We start from the raw sequence: 11,175 nt of genomic DNA, 5'->3' as shown, positions 1-11,175 counted from the left end.
GCCTGATCACCGACAACGATGAGACAGCCTATAGGGAGGAGGTCAGAGATCTGGCCGTGTGGTGCCAGGACAACAACCTCTCCCTCAACGTGACCAAGACAAAGGAGATGATTGTGGACTACAGGAAAAAAAAAAAGAGGACTGAGCACGCCCCCATTCTCATCGATGGGGCTGTAGTGGAACAGGTTGAGAGCTTCAAGTTCCTTGGTGTCCACATCACCAACGAACTATCATGGTCCAAACACACCAAGACAGTCGTGAAGAGGGCACGACAAAGCCTATTCCCCCTCAGGAGACTAAAAAGATTTGGCATGGGTCCTCAGATCCTCAAAAAATTCTACAGCTGCACCATCGAGAGCATCCTGACTGGTTGCATCACCGCCTGGTATGGCAACTGCTTGGCCTCTGACCGCAAGGCACTACAGAGGGTAGTGCGTACGGCCCAGTACATCAAATTGTCAAAGACTCCAGCCACCCTAGTCATAGACTGTTCTCTCTGCTACCGCACGGCAAGCGGTACCGGAGTGCCAAGTCTAGGTCCAAAAGACTTCTCAACAGCTTCTACCCCCAAGCCATAAGACTCCTGAACAGCTAATCATGGCTACCCGGACTATTTGCACTGCCCCCCCACCCCATCCTTTTTACGCTGCTGCTACTCTGTTAAGTATTTATGCATAGTCACTTTAACTCTACCCACATGTACATATTACCTCAACTACCTCAACTAGCCGGTGCCCCCGCACATTGACTATGCAACGGTACCCCCCTGTATATATAGCCTCCCTACTGTCACTTTATTTTATTGTATATATAGCCTCCCTACTGTCACTTTATTTTACTTCTGCTCTTTTTTTTTCTCAACACTTTTTTGTTGTTGTTTTATTCTTACTTTTTTGTTTAAAATAAATGCACTGTTGGTTAAGGGCTGTAAGTAAGCATTTCACTGTAATGTCTGCACCTGTTGTATTCGGCGCATGTGACCAATAAAATTTGATTTAATTTGATTTAACGTTAGCTCGGTGGCTAACGTTAGCTAGGTTAGGGGTTAAAGGAAAATAGCTAAAAAGTAGTAAGTAGTTGCTAATTAGCTAAAATTGTCCGTGATTAGATTCGAACACGCAACCTTTGGGTTGCTAGACGTTCACATTGTACACCCATCCAGTCTCTACTTTCATTGTTGCCTTAAGTAACCTTATGTCTTATGTAACCATACCGAATCTAACATGTCATACTAATATGAGTGTGCAGGTTTTACAATTTACTATGTTACGTCTAGTCTGAGACCAGGCTGGCTGTGCTCAAGTTTCATTTCAAGTGAAAATATTAGTGAAATAAGTTAAACAGAATGGGGCTACAAAATGACAGTGTTGTGTGATGGAAAAAATGAAGCCAAAATAATGGAAGTATGACCCTAACATCACCCGGTTTGTTATCTAACTCAATATGATTACATTTTATCACCAATTAGGGGATGAACAATGACATCAGCGGCACAAATGGCTCCCTATGAAGTGCACTGCTTTTGACACAAGGCCCATTGGGCTCTGTTCAAAAGTAGTGCACTATATGGGAAATGGGGTGCTATTTGGGACACTAACATTGCCTCATCAGGTGTCCTAAATCTGTCTCCTTTTATTTCATTTATCTGCAATAGATCCACATTTGGATCACTCAGAGCATGACATCACCAGGAATGCCACTTGTCAGTCAGAGCTTATGCTTGTGTGTGAGCTCCTATCTGTTCTGTCTACAGTAGCCCACTTTGGGAGACATTTTGTCTCCGTCCCAGTCCATTACATCACCACCAACAGCATTTTGTCGCCAGGGCAGAAAAAGGCAGACTGTGACTTGAGTTATGTTTTTCTGAAATATTGATCAAGGCTCCCACAGTTTGTGTGTAACATTTTCCACTGTGGATATCAGTCTTTATTCCATGAGGTCATTAACACCTGCAAGTTATTGGATGTGTGCACACTATGTTTGAAACTACTTATGTTTTCTGAACTAGCTACGAAGTTGCCTGAGGCTTCAGCTCCCACCAAGCCACACAGGAGCTGTGGTCCTTCTGCACCTGATCATGTTTGGTTTGTTGCAGTCTAAAGAGAATGGCATGTTGTGACGTAATGGTGGGCCTCAACCTCAATGTGGTGTTTGTGCGTGCGACGAATGTCTTAAATAATACCCTATTCCCTATGTAATGCATTGCTTTTGGTCAAAAGTAGTGCACTACATAGGGAATAGGTTCCCATTTGGAATGAGGCCTGTGTGTGCACAGTCAATAATGAATGTACCAGAATAAAATACAATTTTATCGGATGCTATTATCTGATATTTACAAGTTACATTAAATTATTACAAATACACTTAAAATCCTATTTTACAGATGGGGCCCTGTGCTTTGGGCAATCATGTCACATGACCTGGGTTTCAACCTTTATTCAAAGCTTTTTCATCAAATTGTCCCATTTTTCTTTGTCACATGGTCCAGCACCATCCTCAGACAATTGCTTTCATTTTTGGTGTAATTCTAATTTCTGGAAAAGGCTTAATATAAAGGTTAACATCTAGGTAGTGTGACATGATAGCCTGAAACACATGTCCCTATTTATAGAGCACATATGTTAGTCTACATTGCATTAATTTTACTCTGAGGTTGAAGAAATTCGGCTTGGCCCCTAAGACCCTCACAAACTTTTACAGATGCACAATTGAGAGCATCCTGTCGGGCTGTATCACCGCCTGGTACGGCAACTGCAACGCCCGCAACCGCAGGGCTCTCCAGAGGGTGGGTCAGTACAGGTGCATCAAAGCTGGGACCGAGAGACTGAAAAACTGCATCTATCTCAAGGCCATTAGACTGTTAAATAGCCATCACTAGCCAGCTACTACCCGGTTCCTCAACCCTTCACCATAGAGGCTGCTGCCCTATGTACATAGACATGGAATCACTGGTCACTTTAATAATGTTTACATACCGTTTTACTCATTTTATATGTATATACTGTATTCTACTGTATTTTAGTCAATGCCACTCCGACATCGCTCGTACTAATATTTATGTTTCTTGATTCCATTATTTTACTTTTAGATTTGTGTGTATTGTTGTAAATTGTTAGATCCTACTGCACTGTTGGAGCTAGGAAATAAATCATTTCGCTACACCCGCAATTACATCTGTTAAATATGTGTATGTGACCAGTACAATTTGATTTCATTTATAGATGACGTCAAAGACGTTCGCTTATCCCTTAGATGAAACTAACAGGGACTGATATTGCCATCTTGGAGCTGAAGAGTGATGCGCCCCTATTGGTCTGTCCGGGAATAGCGGCCAAATGGTCCTGATGCTGCTTGATGTCTAGAGGATGGGCGATACGGCTGGGAAGGGAGAATATATACACGGTTTTCACCAATGGTGAGACTCAGTCTCTGTGGCGCAATGGAATAGCGCGCTGGACTTCTAATCCAGAGGCTCCGGGTTCGAGTCCCGGCAGAGATGGGTTCGCCAAGGAACCGGTCGGCTTTTTGAAAACATACATTTACTAAATTGTTCAATTGAAGCATACCTTTTATTGCATTATACAAGCAATTGTGGCCATTCAAATGTGTGCTTAGTTTCTCAATGTGGCGCTGGATACACAGCTTACATAATGTAATTTTTATATAAAATGAAACATGTAATCTCCATAACAGATAGATTATTTTGAGTTTCTCCGTCCACATTCAGGCTACTGTATTCCATTTACAATCAGTTCTCATTGCAGCACCGGGATATCGTTCAGCAGTAATCAGGGATGTATGCACAATGCATGCTTCACTCGGTAGGCTGACTCCCCTCATCAAACACTTTCCCTCGGAAGACTGCAGCTTTAGCTCGACATCTTGTTTAATTTAGTCACCCATCTCTTTCCATTCACCCCCCCCCCCCCTCCCCCACTTATCCTTTCTTTCATGTGATCTGAATTCATTCACACATCCATAAGTCATTCATGATTAATATAATATAGGCTATAGGCCTACCGTCTGACTGCCAGTATGTAAAAAAGTATGATCATTTTAATTATAGGCAATAATGAGTGTCACATTATGCAATAACTTTTAATTATACATTTGGCCTAAGCTATATTTTACAAAACAATTAACAAAAACACACACTGACTCATTACAAACACACGCACGCGCCTGTGTGCAAATGTTATTTTTTTTTATTACACTAATTAAATCATCAGAATAATCATCATAATCACTAAATAGTCCAAATGACATGTTGACACTGTATGTTGTTGATGATGATACATATAGGAAAGCGCGCGCAATGACAACTCCTGGTGGCTTGTTTCTGTTTTCAGCACATGGAGCATGCCCCGTCATTTATTTTTTTATTTTTTGAGAGCCTTGAGTTTCAGTCCTCTCTAACAACGAATTCAACAACCACATTTGAATTATAACCGATGCGTAAAAGCTGGAAATAGTAGGCATAATAAAGCCTATGTCTATATTTAATTTTAAACTGAGGCATTCCTGCTGCTACTACAGCTGTCTGGTGATCCCCTCTCCTATACCCGATACATTTAAGATTGATATCCTCCCGCCTCCTGCGTCCTGCTTGTCGCCTATGGTGATTGGGCTTTTCGTGCCACTGCTCCATCCACCATTTTAACCCCAAGTCTCCCCCTACACACGAACTAATCCGCATGCAAAACTAATCCTTAATCCCCTCGCGTGTTGAACCACCACCACCCCTCCCCCCACCCAGTCCCCTCGCGTGTTGAACCACCACCACCCCTCCGCCCACCCACCCACCAGTAGTCTGCTGGGCCTGGCGCTTGGTGACTCCACTCAGAAAGACCACGCCTCGCGCTGTCAGTTAAAAAGACCCCTCCCTAACGGAAAGCAGAGAAAAACATTGATTCATAAGTGTTAGGTCTAGCTACATCAGTTATTTATGGCCATTGGGGACTAGCCTACTACCACTACTTAGGCTACTAAACCTATAATAATAATAATAATAATAATAATAATAATAATAATAATAATAATAATAATAATAATAATAACAACAATAATAATAAGAGGGACTAGATAAAAGAAGAACAATTAAGAAAAAACTATTAGCCTATTATTTTTCTATGATGAGACAAATAACATAGGCCTAAAATCATATTGGGCATAGGCTACAGTCTATATGAATATGACATCTCAGTTTTTCTTTCGCCAATATACACTACATAACCAAAAGTATGTGGACACCTGGTTGTCGAACATCTCATTCCAAAATCTTGGCCATTAATATGGAGTTGGTCCCCCCTTTGCTGCTATAAAAGCCTCCACTCTTCTGGGAAGGCTTTCCATTAGATGTTGGAACATTGCTGTGGGGACTTGCTTCCATTCAGCCACAAGAGCATTAGTGAAGTTGGGCACTGATGTTGGGCGATTAGGCCTGGCTCGCAGTCGGCGTTCCAATTCATCCCAAAGGTCTTCAATGGGGTTGAGGTCAGGGCTCTGCGCAGGCCAGTCAAGTTCTTCCACACCGATCTCGACAAACCATTTCTGTATGGACCTCGCTTTGTGCAGAGGGGCATTGTCATACTGAAACAGGAAAGGGCCTTCCCCAAACTGCTGCCACAAAGTTGGAAGCACAGAATAATCTAGAACATCATTGTATGCTGTAGCGTTAATATTTCCCTTCACTGGAACTAAAGGGCCTTGCCCGAACCAGGAAAAACAGCCCCAGACCGTTATTCTTCCTCCACCAAACTTTACAGTTAGCACTATGCATTCTAGCAGGTAGCGTTCTCCTGGCATCCACCAAACCCAGATTCGTCTGTTTTACTGTCAGCTGGTGAAGCGTGATTCATCACTCCAGAGAATGCGTTTTCCACTGCTCCAGAGTCCAATGGCGGTCCCCTTCTGTGAGCTTGTGTGGCCTACCACTTGGCGGCTGAGCTGTTGTTGCTCCTAGATGTTTCCACTTCACAATAACAGCACTTACAGTTGACCGGGCAGCTCTATGTTTGTCTTTGGAGATTGCATGGCCATTTGCTCGATTTTATACACCTGTCAGCAACGGGTGTGGCTGAAATAGCCGAATCCACTAATTTGAAGGGGTGTCCACATACTTTTGTATATACAGTGTATCTATCTCTATCTTTCCCTGCGTGTCTCTCCCTCTCCCAGGCAATATGCTCTGGCCCTGTTATCCGAATGTTACGGGCCAAATCGTATTAAAATCCCCTCCCCCTTCGCTCCCTCCCCCTCCACACGCCACCTCCTCCCTGCTGTCTTTCAGACAGACTGTTTTTGCTGCAGTGAACGGTAGCCTTAGAGAGAGCGGGGAAAAGCTAGAAAAACAAGAAGCCGAAGAAGGAAGGAAAAAGTCAATATAGACAGATCCAGAGAGACATCAGAGCAAGCGCCAGTTTTCCTGCATTACAGGGACTTCGAGAACCAACGGCGACAAATAGCCTATCCGTTCCCGTTCTGGAATCCAGAGGCAGGCCTATATCGGTGTGTATGTCGTTATGTCCCTAAGAATATTAGTGTTATTGGCTGTGTCCGGTCTGTAACGAACGACCGACACCTGTCACTGTTGTAAATACGATGCTTTCGTGTCCTGGAATGTTCCTGCGTGCGCCTCAGTCAGTAGCCTAGGTTACTGGCAGGTGCTGGAGGCAAACCATTATCTTGACCCGGGAATACAATACTGGACGCTTTGTATAATTTAGTGCGAATATGCATTTTGTTATTGGACTGTAGGCTACCTCGCAGTCTCTCCTCTCCCTTTCCTGCATGCCCTGCTTTTACCATTGGTCGTGTTGCTACAATCTACAACGGCGTGCTGTGTGCACCTTTATTTATACGAATAGGCTACGAGGTGTCCCTCTGATTACCTCTACACGGGGCTAATTTCCTTTATTGGGAGAAAGGTGTAGGCAGGCTAGGGAAAGGAGGAGGCGCGATAAACCATACCGGGCTCCTTTCTCGTTTCAACGCGGCATCCAGCAGCATCGCAGGTGCCTTATAGGCTATGGCAGTGGTTCCAATCCTTTTTCGGTTACTGTAGCCTACCGCCAACTGAATTCTACTCAGCCCGAGTTCACCTGAAGTACCCCCTCATGAGACCTTTTCAAGTACCCCCTTTGGATAGGCCAAGTACCCCCAGGGGTTCTAGTACCCAAGGTTGGGAACCACTGGGTTATAGGACCTATCTTTAGATTGGACTTATCCAACCCCTTAAAGGCTATTAGTGGTCATCAGCACTAACGTTATTCTATAAATCAGTTCTGTTTTTTCCCTCGACACACTCTTCTAATGGCTCCAACAACAATAAACACATCACCCCGTCCTATCTCCGCCCTGTTCGCCCGCCCGTCCCACTGGCAACCTCTCTCTCGCCATGGCTCGCGCTGAACCGAATGGTGAAGGAGAATTTCGAGGATAGATCCTAGCCTTGCCTCGGCAGCCATGTAAGGCTATTTTAGAGTGTGTGTGAGAGGCTGAGGGTATTCTAGTGACACAGTGTGCGCTACATCTGTGTCGTGAAGAGAGAAGCACGGTCAGGTAATTCTCTGCGGGCGACAGGTGCACGCATTTTGCTGCCCACTCCGGCGTTTTGCTTGGCCAACAGGGGGTTTGGATTTGGTTCATTTGTGCTATTTGTAATTAACTAGAGTTGTTTTGGGCCCAGAAAACATCCCACTTATACTCAGAGCTTGAATAAATGTAGAGATAAATTGAATACATTTAGGGTAATGACAGCCCACACTGATTTTCCGCCTTTAGTGATTTAGAACGTTGCCTTTTACGGTGGTAGCAACAGGCTCGATCACCGGGTCACCCCCGGTACGATATGACACAGGCAGCAGATCGACGAGACCCACGGAGCAGCGCTTGAGTAACGATGTCCAAACGTTTATTAAGCACCGGCCAACCAATCAGAACGCAACCAATTAATCCCGAACGGCTTGGTCTTGTTTTATCGCCCTTCCCCTGCCCCCGCAGGTAACACTCCAGTGCTCCTCTCCTCTGCCTCTGCAGGTAACACTCCGGTGCTCCTCTCCCCTGCCCTCGCAGGTAACATTCGGGTGCGCCTCTCCCCTGCCTAACCCTCGTGAGGATTCGGTGAGAAGAACAAAGGGATCTGTGCATCCAACCAAACATGGCATTCCCTTCTTACCTGGTCCCAAGTCTATGGACTCTGAGTTTATTGACACTACTGGCAGCCTCTGTTCAGAGCAACTTCGTCTTTGGTAAGAATCTCTCTCATCCCCTCTAGGCTACTCTCACCCTCCTCTACTCTCACCCTTCCACTATCTTCTACTCTATCCTGTTGATGTCAGTGTTTTTAGTTGTCACATAGCCCCCCCCTCCCCCAACTACAACAGAATCACTTAATCAATAAAACCGCCTATGATTGGCCAGAAATCACCTTTTCCTATTGATTTGTTTTGCAGTCATTGTTGACCGATGGGGGTCAGATACAAGCACACAGTAATGTATAACAGGGAGAGAAACTATCCCACAGATTAACCACTGTAACAGTCTCAGAGATTAACCACTGTAACAGTCCCACAGATTAACCACTGTCAATCTCACAGATTAACCACTGTAACAGTCTCACAGATTAACCACTGTAACAGTCTCACAGATTAACCACTGTAACAGTCCCACAGATTAACCACTGTCAATCTCACAGATTAACCACTGTAACAGTCTCACAGATTAACCACTGTCAATCTCACAGATTAACCACTGTAACAGTCTCACAGATTAACCACTGTAACAGTCTCACTAATTTGACAGATTAACCACTGTAACAGTCTCACAGATTACCCACTAACAGTCTCACTAATCCCACAGACTAACCATTGTAACAGTCTCCCAGATAACCACTGTAACAGTCCCACATATGAAACACTGTAACGTCTCACAGATTAACCACTGTAACAGTCCCACAGAATAACCACTGTAACAGTCTCACAGATTAACCACTGTAACAGTCTCACAGATTAACCGCTGTAACAGTCTCACATATTAACCACTGTAACAGTCTCACAAATTCCACAGATTAACCACTGTAACACTCTCACAGATTAACCACTGTAACACTCTCACAGATTAACCACTGTAACACTCTCACAGATTAACCACTGTAACGGTCTCACAGATTAACCACAGTAACAGTCTCACAGATTAACCACTGTAACACTCTCACAGATTAACCACAGTAACGGTCTCACAGATTAACCACTGTAACGGTCTCACAGATTAACCACTGTAACAGTTTTACTAATCTCACAGATTAACCACTAACAGTCTCACTAATCCCACAGACTAACCACTGTAACGGTCAATAATCCCACAGACTAACCACTGTAACAGTCTCACCACTGTAACAGTCTCACAGACTAACCACTGTAACAGTCTCACAGACTAACCACTGTAACAGTCTCACAGATTAACCATTGTAACAGTCTCACTAACACTACAAAACAGTAGCCTATATCATTTTTATATATGTATATTTTTTTGGTAGGTATTTTGTATTTATTCAGACAGTAGGATATATAGAGCGGGGGAGACAGATCAGGGTCTTATTAGAAATGGGCAGCCTGGACCGGGGGGCGATCCCTGGTTTCCCATGCAGGGATTACATGTGGACTAGAGTTGGCAGTGTTACCCATTCAGCCAAACTCAGACACACAGTAGTCTATATTCTCTCACGCCTATGTGCTCACTCTTGCAGATGTGATGTGCGCCCACACAGAACCCCACAAATGTAGACGCATGAAAACACACGCACCTACTTTAACTACGTCAGCTGTTTTTACTGTCTGTTGTTGAATTATGCATAATTGTATTTTTCTGTGCTTCTGCATATGAAATGTGTGTAGGGCAGTTTGGAGGAGTTGTCAATGGTCAGTGAGAAGCTGTACTGCATACTGCTAGGGGTAGAAATGGTAAACACTCTTCTGCTGCTACTGAGATGAGGGGCCTGTCCCAAATGGCATCTATTCCCTATATAGTGCACTACTTTTGACCAGGGCCCAAAAGTAGTGGACTATGTAGGGAATAGGGTGCAATTTGGGACACAGACGAGGTCAGTGTTGGGAACATGCTAATGAAATCATATCAAATAGAAATGAAGATTGCAACTATCAAAATAATCATCAAATTCAAGCATTGATGAGATGCAATAAGATAATCAAGTCCTGAAGTATGAAACTGAGAGGGCGTACACCTTATAATGCTTGTGGTTCTTCGTGTGGAGCTTATTTTGTCAATTCAACACCGAGTTTGCAATTTGCACCTGCAGTGCAAAAAGGACTTCTCGCATTCAGAAATATGTCACATTAGATTAGGGTTTGTATTTTTTTTAAGGGGCCATCTGTGATTGCTACATACAGTTTTTTACTTTTCAATTAACGATATACAGTATAGCCATCGATTCTTGAGGAATATAACTGCCTCATGATTTTTGAGCTTGGGTGACATTTCTTCAGCTGTTTACCATAACATGTGGCAGGGTAACCGCTTTGTTGTTTTTCTAATCCCAGATTGCCCCTTTAAAGGGTATAACACAACAACATGTGGCTTAATGTTGTGTGTCTGAACTAAGCTATGACACAGCTGTGCTGCCTGGTAAATGGTTGCTTGTGTCCCAAATGGCACCCTATTCCCTATATAGTGCACTACTTTTGACCAGATGCACATGGGGAATAAGGTACCATTTGGGACGTAGCCGTAGATATATGGAGATGGAGAGGAATGGGAGGAGGGCTCCAACAATGGCCGGTAATGGCCGGTGAATGGGGAGTTAATTTTAAAAGGCCCTGAACAGAAGGGCCTACTTAGCATAAATAATGCAATGTTGTGTTTCAGAGAGGAAAAACGATTAGTTCGGCAGATCAATGCACTGCAGATCAACGATCAGATGCACCAAGCCTGTCTGTCACTACAACATGTCTCAAAATCTATACTGCTTCTTTCAAGCTTTCAAAACCTCCATATTATTGCTGTCTCTTGCTTTCTTCCACCCCGAAACAAAATGCTCATCAATGATATTAGCAAAACAATACAAGTGAGAGCTCACATATGTCAGCGACTCAGCACTCATTTAAATATTTGATGTGGAAGGAATCCCCATATGACCAGTATGTCAAAGTCAGGGAAGAA

At 43.8% G+C, this 11,175-nt stretch overlaps 1 protein-coding gene and 1 non-coding gene across 6 annotated transcripts in view; both read left to right on the top strand.

Moving 5' to 3' along the window:
• Positions 1-3,425: 3,425 nt before the first annotated feature.
• On the top strand, positions 3,426-3,499 carry trnar-ucu. The gene has a single exon. It is a non-coding gene; the product is annotated as a tRNA-Arg (tRNA).
• Positions 3,500-6,276: 2,777 nt separating this feature from the next.
• LOC121535436 (cell adhesion molecule 3-like) overlaps positions 6,277-11,175 on the top strand; it is a 74,542-nt gene continuing 69,643 nt past the window's right edge. For 4 of the 5 annotated variants that reach the window (XM_041842503.2, XM_041842502.2, XM_041842501.2 and 1 more), the window contains exons 1-2: positions 6,277-6,507; positions 8,038-8,249. In XM_041842503.2, coding sequence (XP_041698437.1) covers positions 8,159-8,249 — 91 coding nt within the window. In that variant the 5' untranslated portion in view covers positions 6,277-6,507; positions 8,038-8,158. The remainder of the gene's footprint in view (positions 6,508-8,037; positions 8,250-11,175) is intronic. The other variant, XM_041842500.2, reaches the window with a different exon arrangement.

Source organism: Coregonus clupeaformis, chromosome 21, assembly GCF_020615455.1.
Source record: "Coregonus clupeaformis isolate EN_2021a chromosome 21, ASM2061545v1, whole genome shotgun sequence".
Taxonomy (NCBI): domain Eukaryota; kingdom Metazoa; phylum Chordata; class Actinopteri; order Salmoniformes; family Salmonidae; genus Coregonus; species Coregonus clupeaformis.
The sequence above is the reverse complement of the archived record's forward strand: the minus strand, read 5'-3'. Positions and strand labels throughout refer to the sequence as shown.